At 40.4% G+C, this 22,022-nt stretch overlaps 3 protein-coding genes across 3 annotated transcripts in view; 2 read left to right on the forward strand and 1 right to left on the reverse strand.

Moving 5' to 3' along the window:
• The window catches only part of ZNF713 (zinc finger protein 713), a 36,461-nt gene extending 23,558 nt beyond the window's left edge, over positions 1-12,903 (forward strand). Inside the window, exon 5 of the mRNA XM_033426243.2 lies at positions 2,993-12,903. Coding sequence (XP_033282134.1) covers positions 2,993-4,035 — 1,043 coding nt within the window. The 3' untranslated portion in view covers positions 4,036-12,903. The remainder of the gene's footprint in view (positions 1-2,992) is intronic.
• Positions 1-15,792, reverse strand: part of SEPTIN14 (septin 14) — an 87,780-nt gene extending 71,988 nt beyond the window's left edge. Inside the window, exons 1-3 of the mRNA XM_049699865.1 lie at positions 15,620-15,792; positions 13,495-13,694; positions 13,020-13,158 (exon numbers count right to left, since the gene is read on the reverse strand). The gene's annotated coding sequence lies outside the window, so the exon portion shown is untranslated. The remainder of the gene's footprint in view (positions 1-13,019; positions 13,159-13,494; positions 13,695-15,619) is intronic.
• A 40-nt stretch (positions 15,793-15,832) lies between these two features.
• MRPS17 (mitochondrial ribosomal protein S17) lies at positions 15,833-19,612 on the forward strand. Its single transcript, XM_012532697.3, has 3 exons — positions 15,833-16,380; positions 16,637-16,776; positions 18,806-19,612. Exons 1-3 carry the CDS (start codon positions 16,296-16,298, stop codon positions 19,073-19,075), a joined length of 495 nt encoding a protein of 164 aa, XP_012388151.2. The 5' UTR covers positions 15,833-16,295; the 3' UTR covers positions 19,076-19,612.
• Positions 19,613-22,022: the final 2,410 nt, after the last annotated feature.

Consider the following 22,022-nt stretch of genomic DNA (forward strand, 5'->3'; position numbering starts at 1 on the left):
TGTTCACTCTGTAGTATCATGCTTTTAAGTGGCCTTTCTATGTTCATTTTCCCATTTCTACATTTCTAGCCTCAGTATTTCACCCACATTCTCTTCCCAGATTTTAGATTATATTTGTGTTTATGAATGTCATGCTATCATCTTTTTTTTTTTTGGCTTCATTGGATCTTCGTTGCTGCGCACGGGCTTTCTCTAGTTGCAGTGAGCGGGGGCTACTCTTCGTTGCGGTGCAAGGGCTTATCATTGCGGTGGCTTCTCTTGTTGTGGAGCACGGGCTCTAGGCATGTGGGCGTCAGTAGTTGAGGTGCACGGGCTCAGTAGTTGTGGCTCGCAGGCTCTAGAGCACAGGCTTCAGTAGTTGTGGTGCATGGGTTTAGTTGCTCCGTGACATGTGGGATCTTCCTGGACCAGGGCTCGAACCTGTGTCCCCTGCATTGGCAGGCGGATTCTTAACCACTGCACCACCAGGGAAGCCCCTGTATAATGCTTGATGAGGGTGTTCATCCTTAGCAGTGCCCACCCTCCTCTTAAGGGCAGTTGCAGTCATGTCTACTAACATAGGGGCTCGGGTTAGGTGAGGAGCTGGAGCAAAGAGACTAGAGTTTGTTTTTCAAAACTGCTTTAAAGCCCAAGATAATCATTGTCTCCACCTGGAGTCTAGACCCTGTCCCCTGGCGTCTTGCTGGGTGGCAACCCTTTGGTTGAATATATGATGTGCCTTGAGGGTGTCTACCATGGAGGAGCAGTGCCTGTACATTTCATGCACTATCACTCCTCCTGGTATGTTGATCAGGCTGCCCTGTTTCCAGGGATAAATGAAAGTTCTGGAAGATAGGCCTTAGGCAGTGAATGCCCTGAAATCTACTCCTAGGCTGTAGGAGCCTAGAGCACCACACTTACCTGTGGTTCCAGGAGCCAGGTCAGCAGCCTGTGGATTTTGATGCTAAGAGAATAGAAAAGACAGTGTTCTGAGCTCCAGCCAATTATTCCAACCGTTTTAGAGCCAAAGTCCCTGAGCAGACAAAAGCATTTTATCTGAAAATAAAGTGGTCCAGTTGATAATTCGGTTGAAATGATAAACCGGTTTAAAATAAATCCTTTAAATCACATTTTTTCCACATATAATTTAATTCTTGACCAGAGTAAGTTTATTTTCTGACTTGGACTTTTTTTTCTTTTTAAAATTTCTATTGCATGTTCAGCCAACTAACTCTTCATGTTGTGCTATTTGTGATAAGAATAAGGCCAAAGTAACCTAAATGTGAATTGACTTTGGCACATCCATAAAATTGGATATTTTACAGTCCTTTAAAAATTATGTAGAAATGTATTTTGATGACATGGAAATGTGTTCATGATATGCAATAATGTAAGAAAGCAAAATAAAAAACAGTATTATGGTATAATTCTATTTTATTTTCCCAGGACAGTTGCTGGCATAATTATTTATTAATGTTGCCTCTTTTGCTGTCAAGTGTCCTTGACCATAAGCATATGTGCCAGCTTCAAGGGGACCACTCGTACAGCTTTGTATATACCTCCCCTGCGGGTAGAAGACCAGGACTAGTGCATGATTCACATCTGAGAAAGCTAAAGCAGTACAAGGCCTGAGAACAGCTGACTCTGACTAAGGAAATGGCTTTGATGGGTGAGCCAGGAGAAGCTGCTGAGTTAGGATCAGTCTGCGCTACCCAAGTTTTGTTGGGACAAGGTATTATGAGTGTTTTTCATGAATCAGCCAACATGATCTCGTCCAATAGGGTTCATTCATGCCCTAAGGCTGGTCCCAAGGGATTACCCAAAATAGAAATATATCTATTCTAGATCATGGAAATGACTGGAGAGAGAGGGGTCTAGCTAGAATCTTCCAAGAGTCATAAAAGTTCCCAAAAGTGAGTCTGTTTTAAACATCCACCAAGCTGAGAATGTGAAGCTACTGTACAAAAACTGGCCTATCTCTTGATCTCTCTTCCCTCCACACAGCTGCTACCCTCCAACTCTTGTTAGAAGGGAATTAAACAAGAGTTAGTGAGTGAAGGAAGAGGTGTATAGGAAAATACTTAAGGGGAGAAATAAGCAGAGTAGAAGCAGGGAAAAGACTAGCAGGGAAGGAGTAGAGGGGGGGAAACAGCCCAAGGAAGGGGAGAGGGATTAATTTTGAAGTTTTGAATACTATACATGACTGAACACTTTAATTACTGAAGAGAGACTGTGTTTGCAACTTTATGTAAGAGTAGGAGTATCTGTTACCTAATAATTAAAGGAAGAGCATGGGTCCTGCCCAAATCTTAATACAGAAGCAGAGGGAAAATACCCCCACTAAATAAAGTTTAAAGAAGCAGTGGGAGACTGAAATGAAATTTTGTTTTTACCACAATCCATGTGTCATGCTTGTTCAAAATATGGTTACATTTATATTTATGTGAATATAGGAGAAATCTGGCAAGAGAGGCTCCAAACTTAACAATGATTACATTTAGGGGGTGGAATTCTTACTTTGTACATTGGATATGTTACTATAAGCAAGTATTAGTTTTATCATTTTAAACAAAAGATTAAAAATCAGAAGACATACTTTTAAAATAAACCAGTAGTTGGTATTATAATAGAATAATCCACAGGTGAGATTTAGAAGGTCTTGGACTTGGACCTGTCTTCTCTAAGTAGTCTTTTCTCTGTCTCCCACCTCTGAACACAGACCTTACCCTGATATTTCTTATTCTCCTTTCCATTTCCTTTCGACTATGTATGCTCCTGATTGATCTCTTTTTTTATGATTACCACACATATTTTAAATTTTCCACCTGCTCACTGCTTCTCGTCATCCTTCTGTAGTCTTTCCCCTGTTACATGGCCATATTTCAAAACTTTTAATGCCACATTTGCCTTGTCTGCATTACTGTCAGTTTCATTTGGTAATTCACTATGCAATAATTTCTTTTACAAAACAGAGAATACTGAAAAGTGTTTATATGTTCTGAATTTCTTTTAGATGGGGAGAATAGTCCAGAAATAAAAAAATCAAACCAGAATATTTCTGATGAAAATAAAACCTGTGACATGCTAATGGAGAGATTAACAGGAGACAGTTTCTGGTATTCCATCTTAGGTGGACTCTGGGATTTTGATTACCGGTTAGAATCTAACCAAGAAAACCAGCAGAGACATTTAGGACAAGTATCTTTCACCCAGAAAAAGATCACACAGGAGAGAAGCCTTGAATGTAATAGATTTGGGGAAAACTTTAATCTGAACTCAAATCTTGTTATGCATCAGAGAATTCCTTCAATTAAAATACCCGTTAATTCTGACACACAAGGAAATAGCATCAAGCATATTTCAGACTTCACTTACTATCAGGGAAACTATGTAAGAGAGAATCCTTATGAATATAATGAGTGTGGAAAAATCTTCAATCAACATATTCTTCTTACTACTCATATTCATACTGAGGGGAAACCCAGTGAGTGTGGGAAGGCCTTCAGCCAAAACTCATCTCTTACTCAACCTCAGATAGTACTCACAGGAGAGAAGCCCTATAAGTGTGATGAATGTGGGAAAAGATTCAGCCAGAGGATACATCTTATTCAACATCAGAGAATTCACACAGGAGAAAAACCTTTTATATGCAATGAATGTGGGAAAGCCTTCCGTCAACATTCATCCTTTACTCAACATCTGAGAATTCATACTGGAGAGAAGCCCTATAAATGTAATCAGTGTGGTAAAGCCTTTAGCCGTATCACATCCCTTACAGAACATCATAGACTTCATACTGGAGAGAAACCTTATGAATGTAGTTTTTGTGGGAAAGCCTTCAGCCAAAGGACACATCTTAATCAGCATGAGCGAACTCATACAGGAGAGAAACCCTATAAATGTAATGAATGTGAAAAAGCCTTCAGCCAGAGTGCACACCTTAATCAACATAGGAAAATCCATACTCGGAAGAAATTATGTGAATATAATAAATGTGAGAAAACCTTAAGCCACAGTCCTTCACTTACTCCTCAGCACATAACTCAGAATTTTTAGCTTTGTTCCTGCGGGGGTGGGGGTGGGGTAAGGGACTCATATGAATATATAAATGTAGGAAAATTTTGGTCAGACCTTTTCATCCCATGCAATATCATATTATTCATAGTGGGGAGAAAGGTTATAGATAAACTTCTAATGTGTAGAAGCCAAATAAATTTAGACCTTAAACTAGTAGCATATTATATTCCCAGGACAGGTTATAAGTAGTGAAAGTAATTTATTTTATAAACAAGATTATATGAGGAGTCATGTTTTAAAACTTTTCTTAATGACCAGAAATCCTGTAGGCAATAACCTATGATTATTCCCCTGTGATTTTTATAGCATAAAGTTTTTAAATTATATAAACATTGATTAATCAAGGCAATGATATAGTATAACCAGTCACATAAACTTGAAATCAATAGAAAAGAGCAATATTTCTTAAACTTCAGTCATTTGTATGCATCCTTTACAGATTTTACCATATTCAGTGTTTACTTAATATTTTCCTTTAAAGGGACTCAGAATTTTTAGCCTTGTCCTAGGAAATATTATTTATGGAAATTGTGAGTTCTGTATGATAATTATATTCTAATTTCCATCAAAATAAATATATAACTTTGAAATTGAAAATATCCATTGGTGTACCACCTAAGTCTTCTGACCATTTTTTGAGAAGCCATGTGAGAGGATATGGCAGTATTATGTTATTTTTTAGGAATCCTTGCATTATTTTCATCAAACAGATCCTAGGATCTTTAAGAAGAGTCTTGGAGGAGACTGAGGGTCATATCGATGAACTTTGAAAAGTGATTCAGAGAAGTCTACTTTTCTATCCTATTATTCTAGTTTTAAAGTTCCCTGTAGCAAACATAGATTTTTGAACTAAAATTCTCATTTCTGTTATTACTGCAGATTTGAATAGAGAGGAGGTTTTATTTTATAATGACAGGGACTTTATAAGAATTCCTACACCTCCCTGCACCACTGTGGAAGACAGAAGTAGGGTACCGTAACAGAGGATGAGTGGTGGTGCCACACTGAGGCTAAGAACCAGGGAAGAGCCTTACTGGCTTATATAAACAACTAAGGAAGTGTTACTAATTGGCTTATTAATTCATTTTATTTATTGAAATATATTTATGTACCACCTTTTTCCAAAAAGAATTTAAGGTGTTTTAATTTGATTTTTATGATTACTGCCTTGTTTGACAGAAATCACTTTTTGACATTACAAAGCATCATAAATATAAACTGTCACAGCCATGAATAGCTGCAACTAGGAGGCTGCTTCTGTTTCTTGGCTTTCTGTTTTTCTCTTGGTCTTCTCAGGCACGGCTGAAGAAGCCATGAGGCTAAGTAAGAATGCAGTCCCCTTGCTTTCTCACCTTCCTTCTAACATATCTCCCAGCTCAAGACTTGCCTTTTTTTTTTTCCCTGTGAAGGACTAGATATCATAGGCCTTAAGTGAAAGCTGGAATGATTTAAATTTTTTTAAAACTTAAAACACTAAAAACCAAGAAAGTAATGAAATGAATTCATTTCACCATGGAAGTTAAACTTTTCAAAGTACATTTATGTCCCATGCATCAGTGGATGAAATAGTTAATAAAACCCCAAGTTACTGTAGTCATGGAGGATTTCTAATAATATTTTGTGTTCAAATATCTGTGAAATGGAGATCCACTGTCAAGACAGATAAGTTCTGGAAGTGTCTTTTCACCAAAAGGATCTACATTGAACATTTATTTACCCTCAGGAGGCAGAGTATAGAGCACTCAGGTTTCAGGAAGAGAGAGTGAGCCAAGGCAAAGTCTCAGATAGCAGAGGTATGTAGGAAAAGAATTAATGGTTAATTACAATTGGTGAAGCCTTTGATCAAAGTTTAATTTTGCAACCGGAGGGGGGAAAAAAGCTGAATAATCCACAAAGAGTGCTAAGGGCTTCAATACAAGGCAGTGTATCTCAGCACAGGGGAAGAAGGAGAGCAGTGTGGGATTTTTCAGGAGAGGATCAGCAGAATTTGGACAATTTCAGAAAAGAGGAGTCGGGACTGAAGAAGACCAGTTGGCCATGGATTTTCAGCAATTCTTCATAAATAGGAATTATAAAATTAGAAGCCTATTATATATCCTTAGGGTCATAAATGATTATGCTTATGTTAACTGTACAGTAAACTATGTCATTCTGGTGTGAATTCATTCTCATGTCCTTTGTTGTCTTCAACATGTTCCAAGTTACGTGAATCCTAAGTATATTTATTGCATCAAAATTCAAGGAAGCCATAGGAGTAGTACTCATTCAGAAACCTGTTGGTATGATTTATTTCTGTCTAGGAGGGCAAGATATTACCCTTTTACATATATTAATTCATTTGGTCCATCCAACCAGGTGTTGTTGCCTTTTTTTTTTATGAAAAGAGATACTTCAGCTTAGACATAATAATAAGTGATTTATTATTCAGGGTTTCTTGGACTGAAATGTCACTAGAACATGGATCATGTTACTCTAATCCAGTGGATACAAACAGTGCCTGGAACAGTGTTTTATAGCACTCTGAAAACATTTGATAACTATATTAAAATTAATAAAATGAGAGATTGCTGCTCAACACAAAAATTCATATGACTCTTTCTCTGAACCTCAGAGTATAAAAGGATTACCATGTTGATAGATTCTCTTATGTCCAAAGGGCTTATGGGTTGGAGAAAAATACTCATCTGGATTTTGATTAATGTTCAATTTATTAATTTAAGGAAACAACTGACATTCTTTAAGCAGCCAACATTCCTTTAATTATTCATAGATGTGCAAATAATAAAAACTTAAGAATTTCTAAAATTAGATATCCCTACTCTTTTAAACACTGAGCAGATTTAAACACATGTAAACATTTCATTAAAATCACAAATCTAGGGCTTCCCTGGTGACACAGTGGTTAAGAATCTGCCTGCCAATGCAGGGGACATGGGTTCGAGCCCTGGTCTGAGGAGATCGCACATGCTGCAGAGCAACTAAGCTTGTGCACCACAACTACTGAGCCTGCACTCTAGAGCCCGTGAGCCACAACTGCTGAACCTGCGTGCCACAACTACTGAGGCCCATGTGCCTAGAGCCTGTGCTCCATGACAAGAGAAGCCACTGCAATGAGAAGCCTGTGCACTGCAACGAAGAGTAGCCCCTGCTCGCCACAACTAGAGAAAGCCCACGCGCAGCAATGAAGACCCAACATAGCCAAAAATAAATAAATAAAATTTTTTTTTAATTTCAAATTTTATTAAGTGCCTTAAACACATTAAGAAACAGGTAAGAGGTACCCAGATTATAAAAATAATTATACTGAAACTAGTTATAAAAATGTTAACTCTGGGCTTCCCTGGTGGCGCAGTGGTTAAGAATCCGCCTGCCAGTGCAAGGAACACAGGTTCGAGCCCTGGTCCGGGAAGATCCCACATGCCGCAGAGCAACGAAGCCTGTGCTCCACAACTACTGAGCCTGCACTCTAGAGCCCATGAGCCACAACTACTGAAGCCCGCATGCCACAACTACTGAAGCCCGCGTGCCACAACTACTGAAGCCCACGTGCCTAGAGCCCATGCTCCGCAACAAGAGATGCCACCACAATGAGAAGCCCGCGCACTGCAACAAAGAGTAGCCCCCACTTGCCACAACTAGAGAAAGCCCGCGTGCAGCAGTGAAGACCCAACACAGCCAAAAATAATAAATAAGATAAATAAATTTATAAAAAAATAAAGTTAACTCCATGGACTTGATGTTTTTATCCTTATTTGAATATTTTCCCAGGGTTCCAATTTTCATATGTTCCTAGGTTTACGTTTTTCTACCAGGTACTATTTGTATACCTTCCTCAGATTTTAGTAATCTTATTCAACCCAAAATAAGAATACTACTGTAACAGACAAATTAAGTTGAAATTTATGGGTTAGCAACTGTCTGATCTTTAGTTAGGTCATCCATAAAACCTAGTTGCACAGACCAAATATTCTTTGGTCTTGTTTTATAACAAAATATCACTTGTTATGTCATGGACATTTTAAGACCCTACTTTTATATAGATCGTAAATTTTTGACACTTGAACTTTCCCATAACCATCTGGCCCATTGGCCTGTCATTATGGTATGGTGATCTCGCTGGCTAGCATTATTTAAAGCTTTTATGTGCATCATTAGGATAATTAATGAGGCTATCCAGCTCCTTCCGGAAGAATGCAAGTTTTGTTGTCAGTTTTCCTCTATAGAACATTTGGCTACTTCATCATTTTGCAACATACTGCAACCAACTTTCTGCTTGTTTACTGTATGTAACTGTTAGAGGTGATTAACTGTTGAACCATCTTTCTACTTGGTCTGAGTGACTGTCTGGTTCTTCCTATTTCTTGATATGGTTCAACATTTTCCAGGATTATCTGGCTTGCCCAACACCCCTTTGTTTCTTCTTAACTGATTAAACAGGAACAAATACATATATACACATACATGCATGTATATATATGTATATATGTACATATGCACATACTTAGCAAGAAAGACATATATTACTTTTTAAGATCAGTATTGAATTATACATACCATTTACAATCATCCTTTTATGACTGTTATAACACACTTGACTTGAGCATCATTATGAACACTTGGCCTCTTACATAACAAGCAGTTCCAATTAACCATTTTTTTAAATGCTCAAATTGTGAGAACTTGGCCAGTGGAAGCTGCATTAAGCTAGTTTCTTTTAACTCTTAGCACTTTATCTGTTATCTGTAAACACGTTCTCATTTTTGGAAGTAAGGTGGTCCAAACCCATTCCAAAATTTTCACTGCTCCAAGATGTGAGTATACTGTCTTTTTTTTTGGCCGCACTCAGCATGTGGGATAACAGTTCCCCAATCAATGATCGAACCTGCACCCTATGCAGTGGAAGTGTGGACTCTTAACCACTAGACTGCTGGGCAACTCCCAAGATGTGAGAATAGATTCCTCCTCCACCTCCTGCCCAAAGAGTTTTAGATTCTTTTAGTACAGAGTAGTAGAAAAGACCAAAATCTGGGCACTAGGGATGTCCGTGACCATTGAGAGTGAGCAAAAGTCCTGCTGCTACTACAGCCACTGCTATCAGGACACTTTTTAGACTTCATAGAAAACCTTCAAAACTCCACCAAAAGCTATTAGAACTAATAAATGAATTCAGTAAAGTTGCAGGATACAAGATTAATATACAGAAATCATTGCATTTCTATACACTAATAATGATCTATCAGAAAGAGAAATCAAGAAAATAATCCCACTTACAATCACATCAAAAAGAATAAAATACATAGGGAATAAATTTAACCAAGGATGTTAAATACCTATACTCTGAAAACTATAAGATACTCATAAGATACTCATGAAGGAAGGTGAAGATGTTACAGATAAATGGAAAGACACCCCGTGTTCATGAATTGGAAGAATTCATATTGTTAAAACGTCCATACTACCTGCAGAAAACTATAAGAAGACACTGATGAAAGAAATTAAAGTTGATACAAATAGATGGAGAGATATACCATGTTCTTGGATTGGAAGAATCAACATTGTGAAAATGACTATACTACCCAAAGCAATCTACAGATTCAGTGCAATTCCTATCAAACTACCACTGGCATTTTTCACAGAACTAGAACAAAAAATTTCACAATTTGTATGGAAACACAAAAGACCCTGTGAATAGCCAAAGCAATCTTGACAAAGAAAAACGGAGCTGGAGTAATCAGGCTCCCTGACTTCAGACAATGCTACAAAGCTACAGTAATCAAGACAGTATGGTACTGGCACAAAAACAGAAATATAGATCAATGGAACAGGATAGAAAGCCCAGAGATAAACCCATGCACATATGGTTACCTTATTTTTGATAAAGGAGGAAAGAATATACAGTGGAGAAAAGACAGCCTCTTCAATAAGTGGTGCTGGGAAAACTGGACAGCTACATGTAAAAGAATGAAATTAGCAGACTCCCTAACACCATACACAAAAATATACTCAAAATGGATTAAAGACCTAAATGTAAGGCCAAACACAACCAGACTCTTAGAGGAAAACATAGGCAGAACACTCTTTGACGTAAATCACAGCAAGATCCTTTTTGACCCACCTCCTAGAGAAATGGAAATAAAAACAAAAATAAACAAATGGGACCTAATGAAACTTAAAAGCTTTTGCACAGCAAAGGAAACCATAAGACGAAAAGACAACCCTCAGAATGGGAGAAAATATTTGCAAATGAAGTAACTGACAAAGGATTAATCTCCAAAATATGCAAGCAGCTCATGCAGCTCAATATCAAAAACACAACCCAATCCAGAAATTGGCAGAAATAGACATTTCTCCAAAGAAGATATACAGATTGCCAACAAACACATGAAAGAATGCTCAACATCATTAATCATTAGAGAAATGCAAATCAAAACTACAATGAGATATCATCTCACACCAGTCAGAATGGCCATCATCAAAAACTCTACAAACAATAAATGCTGGAGAGGGTGTGGAGAAAAGGGAACTCTCTTGCACTGTTAGTGGGAATGTAAATTGATACAGCTACTATGGAGAACAGTATGGAGGTTCCTTAAAAAACTAAAAATAGAACTACCATACGACCCAGCAATCCCACTACTGGGCATATACCCTGAGAAAACCATATGTACCACAATGTTCATTGCAGCTCTATTTACAATAGCCAGGACATGGAAGCAACCTAAGTGTCCATTGACAGATGAATGGATAAAGAAGACGTGGCACGTATATACAGTGGAATATTAGCCATAAAAAGAAACAAAATTGAGTTATTTGTAGTGAGGTGGATGGACCTAGAGTCTGTCATACAGAGTGAAGTAAGTCAGAAAGAGAAAAACAGATACTGTATGCTAACACATATATATGGAATCTAAAAAAAAAAAAAAAATCATGAAGAACCTAGGGGCAGGACAGGAATAAAGATGCAGACCTACTAGATTATGGACTTGAGGACACCGGGAGGGGGAAGGGTAAGCTGGGAGAAAGTGAGAGAGTGGCATGTACATATATACACTACCAAATGTAAAATAGATAGCTAGTGGGAAGCAGCCACATAGCACAGGGAGTCGGCTCAGTGCTTTGTGTCCACCTAGAGGGGTGGGATAGGGAGGGTGAGTGGGAGGGAGTCGCAAGAGGGAAGAGATATGGGGATATATGTATATGTATAGCTGATTCACTTTGTTATAAAGCAGAAACTAATACACCATTGTAAAGCAATTATACTCCAATAAAGATGTTAATAAATAAATAAATAAAATGTCCATACTACCCAAAGCAATCTACAGATTTAATGCAATTCTTGTCAAAATACCCACGACATTTTTCACAGAACTAGAACAAATAATTCTAAAATTTGTAGGGAACCCAAAAGACCCTGAATAACCAAAGCAATCTTGAGAAAAAAGAACAAACCCAGAGATATCAGTCTCCCTGACTCTAGGCTACAAAGCTACAGTATGAAACAGTATGGTCCTGGCACATAAACAGACATACTGACAAATGGAACAGAATAGAGAGCCCAGAAATAAACCCGCACGGTTATGGTCAATTAATCTATGACAAATGTGGCAAGAATATACAATGGAGAAAAGATGGTTTATTCAAGAAGTGGTGCTGGGAAAACTGGACAGCCACATATAAAAGAATAAAAGTAGATCATTTTCTCACACCATGAAAACAAATAAACTGGAAATTATTAAAGACCTAAATGTAAGACCTGAAACCATAAAACACCTAGAAGGAAATATAGGCAGAACACTCTTTGACATAGGTCTTAGAGATATTTTTTTGGATCTGTCTCTTCAGGTAAGCGAAATGAAAGCAAAAATAAACTAATGGGACAGAATCAAACTGAAAAGCTTTTGCACAGCATAGGAAACCATCAGCAAAATGAAAAGGCAAGTGTCCATGGACAGATGAATGGGTAAAGAAGATGTGATATATATATATATATATATATATATATATATATATATATATATATACACACACACACAATAGAATACTACTCAGCCATAAAAAGAATGAAATATTGCCATTGCAGCAACATGGATGGACCCAGAGATTAACATACTAAGTGAAGTAAGTTAGACAGAGAAAGACAAATGCCATATGATATCACTTATATGTGGAACCTAAAAAAATGATACAAATGAACTTATTTACAAAACAGAAACAGACTCACAGACATAGAAAACAAACCTACAGTTGCTAAAGGGGAAAGAGGGAGAGGAGGGATAAATTAGCACTTTGGGATTAACATATACACACTAGTATATATAAAATAGGTAATCAACAAGGACCTACTGTATAGCACAGGGAACTCTACTCAATATCTTGTAATAACCTATAATTTAAAAGAATGTGAAAAAGAATCTGAATCACGTTGCTGTACACCAGAAACTAACAGACATTGTAAATCAACTATACTTCAATTTAAAAAATTCGACAACACATTAAAAGGATCAAAAAACATGATCAAGTGAAATTTATCCCTGGGATGCAAGAATGGCTCAACATACACAAATCAATCAATGTTATATACCACATTAATAGAATGAAAGATAAAAATCATATGATCCTCTCAATGGATGCAGAAAAAAACATTTGACAATCCTGTCATGATTTAAAAAAAAAATCAACAAATTGGGTATAAAAGGATATACTAAAGATATCTGCATTCCTATGTTTATTGTAGCATTATTCACAAAAGCCAAGATATGGAAATAACCTTAGTAGTGTCTGATGAATGAATAAGGAAATGTCATATATATATATATATATATATATATACACAAAATACTATATATATTTTTACATTATATATATGTGTATATATTATATAAATACAAAATGCCATCTCTATATATGTATATACAAAATACCATAGACTGTGTGACTTATAAAAACAGAAATTAATTGCTTACAGTTCTGGAGGCTGGGAAATCCAAGATCAAGGTGCCAAAACATCTGTGTTTAGTAAGGGCCCACTTCCTGGTTCATAGACAGTGCCTTTTTGCTGTGGCCTCACATGGTGGAAGGGAGCAAGGGAGTTTTCTTGGAGTCCTTTTGTAAAAGAGATTGAATCCCATTAATGAGGGCAAAGCCTAATCACTTCCTCAAAGCTCCATCTCCTAATACCTTCACAGTGGAGGTTAGGAGTCAAGATAAGAATTTTGGAAGGACACAAACATTCATACCATAGCAGTGACCGTGAGGAGAAATGGATGAGAAGGATGGGTTGGGGGGCAGGGGGTGGAGGGAGAGAGAGAGGGAGATTGAATATGAGAATGAATAATGTGTATATGGGTTATGGGTTAGGGGGCCGGATGGCTGACCAAGAAGCTTATCAAATGTGGGGATGTTTTACTCCTTTCCAAAAGCATCTGATTCATGTCTTACACCATGGATGATTGCATGTTGTTTTCCATTTTCTAAGTGCCGACTTCTTTATAGGTTAAATTTTTGTGGGTGCAAGCAGCCGACATTGACTCTGGTTGTATAGTCTCTTCAGGACACCTCCCTCAGGATGCAGTAGCTCCAGGATGCAGTAGCTCCAGTCACCTCCCATCTTCCGATCAGAGCACTCAAGATTCATATTCCTGGAAGGTAATTTGATTGGTTCAGCTTGGGCCTCGTGCTAAACAAAGATGGAGGACCTTGACTGGCAGACGCATTGAAGCTACAGACACAGGAATTCACAAAGGCAAACCAAGGTGTTTTTACCACAGCAGACAGGACACTAAGGGGTGATAGGACTCAATCGGATCCCTTAAACTGAGGACATTGGTATGGTCCTCAGTTTAAAGGTATAAAGATTGGTATAAAGATTCCCTTAAACTGGTATAAAGATTCCCTTAAACTGAGGACATTGAAGATACAGCAGATGCAGAAAAAAAGCCTTTTCAGAGTGTCCCTTACCTGACTAAAGGCAGAGCTTTCTTTTTTTTTAAGACAATAGCTATTCTTTTAATATATATTTTTTTAATATTTATTTATTTTGGCTGGGCCGGGTCTTAGTTGAGGCATGTGGACTCCTTAGTTGAAGAAAGTGGGATCTAGTTCCCTGACCAGGGGTCGAACCCGGGCCCTCTGCACTGGGAGCAAGGAGTCTTACCCACCGGACCACCAGGGAAGTCCCTAAAGGCAGAGCTTTCTAAGAGTGAAGCTGCCGTAAATCCCCTCTCAGGGGAGATTCCAGCTAGGAAGGAGACCAACAAACCACTGGCACCAGGATGAGAAATTGTACAAACAAACATTATCACAAACTGTTATACTTTCCATTGTTCTCATAAAAGCCCATTTGCCTTTCCCAGAAGTCCACTTGTTTTCCCAGAGGCCCTTTCTCCCTCCTTCCTTCCCCCTATTAAGTTGGTATATAATCTCCTATTTCTAGTTGTCCAGGAGTCTCTTCATCTGCTCCTGCATGCATGTGTAAATAAACCTTGTCTTTTCCCCTGGTAATCTATTATCACTTCATTCACAGCCCCACCATCGACACTCAAACCTGTTAGTAGAGGGAAAGTTTTCCTCCCAATGAGGGTTGGAAAAAATCAGCAGATGTTTTTTCTACCTTCGATGGTGTGAAATGATTTGATTTGCATTTTAAAAAATCATTCTGGGGGGACTTCCCTTGTGGTCCAGTGGTAAAGAGTCCACCTTACAATGCAGGGGACACAAGTTCAATACCTGGTCAGGGAACTAAGATCCCACATGCCATGGGGCAACTAAGCCCGCACACCACAACTACTGAGCTCGCGCACCTCAACTACAGCCCACATACCTGAAACTACAGAGCCTGTGTGCACTGGAGCCTGCGTGCCACAACTAGAGAGGAGAAAACCCACACACCACAACTAGAGAGATGCCCACGCTGCAATGGAAGATCCCGCATGCCTCAGTGAAGATCCAGCGTGCCGCAACTAAGCCCCGACACAGCCAAAAATAAATAAATAAATAATAAATCTTAAAAAAAAATCACTCTGGGTATGTCATTGGTTTTATTAACAAGAGAAGTTGTAAGCTTGCTTGTAAAAGAAAGGAATTTAAGTTCATAGCTAGAGGGAAATATGATATCCCAGAAAAGTTTTTGTTCATATGAAATAATGCATATAAAGTTATTACCACTTTCATTGAAAATTAGCTCCCATTTCTGAAATTTCAAACATCTCACACTCTCCCCACCACCATCTCTCCTTTTAAATTCACTTACTAAGCGTGCCCTTGGCCTTAATTCTTTATCTGAATGCACACTTCAATCTAATGACACCACTTTTTTTTTTAACCCTCCATTAGCTCCCTCCTAGTCTAGCAATTCCCTAACAAGAGCCTAATACATTCCCAGCCTTCCTTCTAACTGAGAAGGCGTCAGCAGCAGCCCACATGTATATGTACCCACACCAGACTTCTCTCCATCTCACAGATATTGAAAATTAACACCTAAAGTCATACTAGACATAAAAATCTCCCGAACTTTATCTTAAATACAACTGCTGGGGGTGGAAACGCTTAAACATTTCAGTCTCACCATTTGGCAGCGTCCAATGTTTCAACGTTTGATGAATGAATTAAGTTCCTTTGATTTGGAAGGCCTTGTCCAATGCCTGGGAGCTCAACAGAAAAAGAGGGAAACTAAGTGGAACGGATAAAGGAAAGGCCGAATCCCAGCGCTCCAGCCGCCGTGCAGGTATGGAAAGCAGAGGTCAAGGTCTCCAGTTAAGCCGCAGCCCGCGGCTCCTTTTAAGGGGGAGTGGGCGGAGCCCTGACTTTAACCCCGCCCAGGACTGAGGGGACTCGCGGCCAATGAGAGGGCGGTCCGGGGTGGAGCGACCTGCGAGCGACGTGACGCCATCACGCTCCGGTCGGCGCTCCGCAGGGCGTGCGCCGGAACAGTGGACTCTGTAGGTGACCGACGCCGTGCTTCGCAGTAGAAGTGGGGTGGATTTTGGAGACCGAAGCACCGCGTCGTGGGAGCCCTCCAGGCGAGTCGAGTCGAGTCACCCGACCTCGGGGTTTTAGGGGCGAAGGGATCAATCATCCCCAACCTTCCTCAGGCTGGGCGGCATGGACTCACTATTAATTGATCTCGAAAGCAATGCCAAGTCAAGGTCTCCGGTGGAGAGGACACCACGGCCTCGCCGCGTCGGCCTTTCGTGCCCCAAGTAGCCAGGCTGTGAGCGTCTGGGGAGAGGCAGCCCAGCGGGATGGAAAGCAGTAGGGACGCCAGTAAAGGCCAGTGTTTATTAGCGCTGTCGGGCACCTTACAGGTTAAATCTTCAAACCACTCCTGTGAGTAAGCCCTGTTGGTGTTCCCATTTTGCAGAGGGGGAAACTGAGGCTTAGAGAGGTTAAAATTACAGCTTTGTAAACAGTATAAAGGTGGGAGGTTGAGTAGTTAAGGAAATAATGAAACGTTTAAGCAACTCTAAAGCAGTGATTCCAGAGGGCCAACAAAAGCTGTTTCTGAACTGGGGCAGTTCTAGTGACAAAATTCATTTGGTGAGTCACAACCATCAGAATATTTAACTTTGGAATTTGTTTACAGGTGACCGAAGCCACACAATGTCAATAGCTCGTTCATCTGTCCATGCCAAATGGGTCGTGGGGAAGGTGATTGGGACAGCAATGCAAAAAACTGCTAAAGTGAGAGTGACCAGACTTGTTCTGGATCCCTATTTATTAAAGGTAAGGAACATCTCTATTTTCAGGTGGCATTGATAAATCACCAACATGTTCTGGGTTCTGAGCAGAAAAACACTCCTCTGTCAGTAAAGGTGCATTGAGCATCTGCTGCACACCAGACATTGTGCTGGTCTGTGGGTGTAACAAATGTTTCACACTCACACTTTAGAGACACATAGAGTTGATTTCAATTCAGTCTGTTAACTGCTGTAGTCATTCTATGTGCAACGTACTGTGGGAGCAGAAGACTCCTCATTCTTCCTTCCCAGGTTGCTGAGGAGAGCATTCTTGATTATATAAGACATATGAGCTGAAGCTTCAAAAGGATTTTATCCAGAGGACCAGTTGGGGGGCAGGAGGAGTTGGGGGAGTCATTCCATGATGAATAGTTTGTGGAAGTTCTTTTAGCCATGTATTTACCTAAAACAAATAGACTGCTAGTTATTTCGGCAGCAAAAATGGGTTTATTCGGGATCAGCAGAGAATTGCAATTCAGGGTCTGCAACATGGTGAGCCACATGCGAGTCTCCCACAAAAGTGGTGCGGTGACCGGGGAGGAGAGTGCTTTTACAGAGGGGAAAGGAAGTTGGGAGGGGATGGTAAACAAAGAGTCCATGACTCTTGACTGGCTGAGTTGTTGCCGGGAAAGAAGAGCATGTCTTTCTTCCTATTGAGCTCTGCTATCATCACAGGGTGTGAGAGCTTCCCCTTCTGGTCTCCTGACTCTGTTTAATTGAGGTTTCTGTTTATTAATTCCTTACACATGAAAGGGCATGACATTCTAACTGGAGCAGCAAGTGGTTCGGCAATGTTGAGCCCAGAGCTTGGCATTAAGTAGATGCTGTTGTTGAATGAACGTGAGAAGGATTGGAGCTGGAGTATGAAGGGTCTTTTATGTTGTGTTTTGGATTTCATCCTATAAGCAGAGGAGACAGAGATAGTGATGAGGAGTGGAGGTAAGGAAATGGGTAAGGAGGTTATTGCAGATGTCTAGGATGGAAATAGTAAAGAACTGAACAGTCCTGGGAGCAGTGAGGATGGAGTGGAAAAAGATTTCAGGAAAGAAGGGACAGCGTCCTTGATTTGGTAGATGCGCAAGGGAGGGAGGGGGAAGTGCCAAGGCTGTTTCTGCATTCAAGGTTGCGCACACTGGTGGGCACAAATGCTGTTTGTTATCTAGGATCAAAAACACAGGAGCCTTTTCAGGGTCTTGTGATGCTGGGGAGATCCCAGCCGGGAGAAGGATGTTGGATCTCATTGTCCTCCTAGCCCTTCGACTCTCCCTCAAAGCCTCTCAATGAAATGGCTTGATCCCAAAGCAAAAACAAAAACAAGACCACAGGAGCAAGTTGAAGAGTGATGGCATGATCATTGGCCTTAGAATCAGAGGGCCTTAGTTTGAGTACTGGCTGTTGGTTACTAGCCGTGCACATTACTTCACCTCCTTGAGCTTGTTTTTCTCATCTGTTAAATGGGACTACATGCTGTGGCAGGGTTGTCTTGAGGAATAGGTGATGCTAGTTCTCATCTGTGGCTTGTTTGCAATACTTTGAGTGAGGCATGAAGCTAAGTGCTTTATGAACATTATAATGTTTCATTCTCTCGATAACTTTAGAGGCGCAGGCATTGGAGCCTCATTTTATGGTGGGGGAAAAAAACCTGAGCTTGGAGTAGTTAAGTGACTTGTCCCAAATCACACAGCTAGTGGTGAGATAGTGTGTTTTTAGGCTGGAGAGAAGGCTCTACTGGGAAGGAAGAGTTTAAATATTGTAGAAGAGGATGATAATTGATAGAGCAAGGGTACTGCAGGAAATAAGCAGGAGAGCTCCAGACAAGATCAGTTCTAGAAAAGTCATTGCCGTTTTCCAGAAATTAAGCAGCTAATTTTTGTATTGGAAGTCTCCATAAGTATGTTATCTATTTTTTCCCCCAAGTTCCAGCTTGTTTTCTGCGCATTCCTTTTTCAGATTTTGTACTGCATTGCCAGGTCATGGATGGGAACTACTGATTTGTTTCCTCCTTCTCTCAACAGTATTTTAATAAGCGAAAAACCTACTTTGCCCACGATGCTCTCCAGCAGTGCACCGTTGGAGATATTGTGCTTCTCAAAGCTCTACCTGTCCCGAAAACAAAGCACGTGAAGCATGAACTGGCTGAGATAATTTTCAAAGTTGGACAAGTCATAGATCCAGTGACCGGAAAGCGCTGTGCAGGAACCACCTACCTGGAGAGTCCAGTCAGTCTGGAAACCACCCACCTAAGCAAAAACCTGGAAGAACTCGATCTCTCTTCAACACAGTGAAGGAGGATTGGAAAACGGAGCCAAAAGGGAAGGATTTCTAAGTTTGCTTTATGGAAAAATTTTTATAAGTTTCCTCACAAACCGTCCAGTTTCTCTTCTGGTATTTATGAACTAGCTAAAAGTAAATGAAGTAAAGGCCTTGTTATAATTTTTCAGAAAGTTTTACAGTCATGTTTCAAATTTCCTTCTCAGCGAACATACTTTCCTGTTACACTAAGTGTGCCTAGCAGTGCGCTGTATTGTTTGTAAGCTCACTGTTTTAGAAGGTGGTTTTTTGTTTTTGTTTTCATTCAAAGGAATCTGGAATTTATCTTAGAACTTTTATTTTGGGAGAAGAAAACCTTTTGGTATCATAAACAGATAAGACCACATTAAGTGTATATTTATTTTTGATACTATATATTTGAAACTAAGTTTTTCTCTGATTTAGCCAATTCCAAATGGAAACAATTAACATGCTGGGGTCAGATTTTATCAGATTAAAGTCTGTATTAATAAGCATGTTGACACGCAGAAAATAAAACTAAAATTCTGTCACTTTTCTCCTGTATCCTAGGCTAGATTAAATAGGAATGAGTTCTTAAAATCTGATACATTGATGAAGTTGTAGAATTTCTCACATGCATTTGAGTTGGAGAGTTTCAGAGTTTTATTGCTGTTCATTGATAAACTGTGATAACTTAGGTTTTGACCTGATGAAACACTGAGCTATATATTTCAGTTTTCTGGCTCCCAGAAGGGACTTGGAGTATATTTCAACCTCAACAAATATGTCAGTAGTTGAGTAATAACCACAGGCACTGCCCCCTCCTCAGGGCTTATAATCTCCTGGGCAGGTATGCACAAGTATCTTCATGACAAACACAGAAACACATGGGTGGGGGAGAAATTGGGGTAACTTTCCAGAAAAAAATTAGAGAATGCTAGAACTGAATCTTAAAGGAAGAGTCTCCAGGTTAGTGCATGAGGCATTTGGAAAGGGCATTCCAGGCAGAGGAAGGGGGTGTAAAGTCCTCGAAGGGTGAGAGAAAGGACTGTAACCAAGGGGTTTTGGAAGCGGTGAGCACTGCTGGGACATTGAACAAGCGTGGAACTCAAGTAGGCAATAGGCAGGAATTGTAAGTGGTGGTGGGTTGTTTAATGTTTTAAAGAGTGATATAACTAGATTCACATTTCTGTAAAGTAATAGCATCTGTGTCAGGAATAGACTGGAATGGGAAGGATTGGAGGTAGGGAGACAGTGACCTGTTCAAAGATTGGTCCTAAGACATAAACTGAGTTGGGCAGGGAAGATGAAAAGAAGATAGATGATGTTCCGAAGTAGAACTCTCAGGGAGGATGAACCGAAGGGACGCATCTTAGACTGTCTGCCAAGGGGGTGGCTATGCGGTACTGGTTATCCTGGAGGGGAGAGGACACCTGTCCAAGCTATCTCTAAAAGCTCAAATATTTTAAAGGCTTACCTATACTCTAATGTATCATTTTTATCTTAACATAGATACTTTTCCTGAAAATCTTGGTGTAAAAATTATCCTCCAGGAAGATGCCGCATGTTTATCCTATGACACTGTAACCTAAGCCACACACCTGTGAAATAAGAGTATCTCCTTCCCCCCAGTAAAAAGCACTGGGTTAATGGAACTTCAGAGCAAAATGATAGTGGAGAAAAAAGTGCAGAATGAGTGGCCTAATACTAAACACAAAAGCCAGGTCAGCAAAGAAATGCCTTCCAAGTTAACATTTCAGGAAAATAGACTTGAAAGCATTTGTCTCCTGAAATAGAGCTGAGAAATTGGGGAATATGTAAGAAAGTCACACCGACACCCCTGGCTTGAAGAGGCCCTGCCTCCCACAGTGCAGGATGGCAGACATGTCCTTTCCGCCCTGGTGAGAACTCCAGCCTCCCTTTTCCGTCTCTGCAGCCTCTATGGCCTCACGAAGCGTAAGCCAGTTGAGATCAGGAGCTGGCCTGATCAACAGCCTCTGGCCTCCTGTCCCTGTGTGCCTGGCCTCCTTTCCACCAGATGCCTCTCCCTGGTCTGGGGCAGATCCTTGTTTCCCTTCCTCCAGCCACAGGATCCACTTCTGTTCTCCCTGGTGGCTCCTTGCCATATTAACATGTTCAAACATTGCCCCAGTCAGAGAAACTCCTGCACCCCTGGAGCCCCCTCCCCCTTCCTTCGCCTCCAAAGATTACCAGCTTCAGAGAACCCCTCAGTCCGCAAGCCCAGTTCCTGCCCCCAGCCCTCCTAGCAGAGACCTCCCAGCTCCCCAGTCCAGAGTGTCGTGGTCTGAACGCGGGTTGGAAAAGAATTTCCAGACACGAGGCAGAATGTAAAGAAGACAATTTATTAGAGGGAAGGGTTGCTGCCAGAACAGCGGGCCGACTTCCTAGTATGGGAGAGCCGAGCAGGAACATGTGCTATTGATCAGTTTTTATAGCAGAAAAACAAAGGACTGGTCCGAGGTGAAAATTTCGTTTACCAATTGGTCGGGGCACATATACCTTCCTTCTCTAGGGTGGGAGTGGGACAGGCCAGATGCCTTTCCTTATTTGGGACAGGTCCTGTTGCCCAGATGGGCGTCGCCCAGGTGGGCTCAGGAATTTTGTAACCATCGCAACATGGTGGGGAGGGCGAGTAAGAGTCCGGTAAGGGGTGCTAAGGGGTGTAACGCTGACACTTTTTCAGGCAGGGTCGTACTTTGCCCTTGAAGCACCTTTGTCCTTGGAGCACCACACAGGATTCGCACTGGCCTTGAAAAGCTCCCTTTGGTGGCTGGGGAGCTCCTCCCTGTTTCTCTCCCTTTTCTAACTGTCCAGCTCACTTTCTGCGGGCCTTGTCTTGGTTGCGGTTTCATGAGAACATTTGTGGCTCTTTTATCTTGCCACAGGATACATTTCCCCCCAACAGTGCCATCCTGACCCACGCCCTTCTTTAGGCTGTTT

This window comes from Orcinus orca, chromosome 16, assembly GCF_937001465.1.
Source record: "Orcinus orca chromosome 16, mOrcOrc1.1, whole genome shotgun sequence".
NCBI classification, from domain to species: Eukaryota; Metazoa; Chordata; class Mammalia; order Artiodactyla; family Delphinidae; genus Orcinus; species Orcinus orca.

Bases quoted from the DNA above. Each gene is read 5' to 3' on its own strand.
- MRPS17 (XM_012532697.3), top strand. From the start codon at position 16,296: ATGGAAAGCAGTAGGGACGCCAGTAAAGGCCAGTGTTTATTAGCGCTG. The intron at 16,381-16,636 runs GTGAGTAAGCCC...ATTTGTTTACAG, and splicing joins TAAATCTTCAAACCACTCCT to GTGACCGAAGCCACACAATG. The intron at 16,777-18,805 runs GTAAGGAACATC...TTCTCTCAACAG, and splicing joins TGGATCCCTATTTATTAAAG to TATTTTAATAAGCGAAAAAC.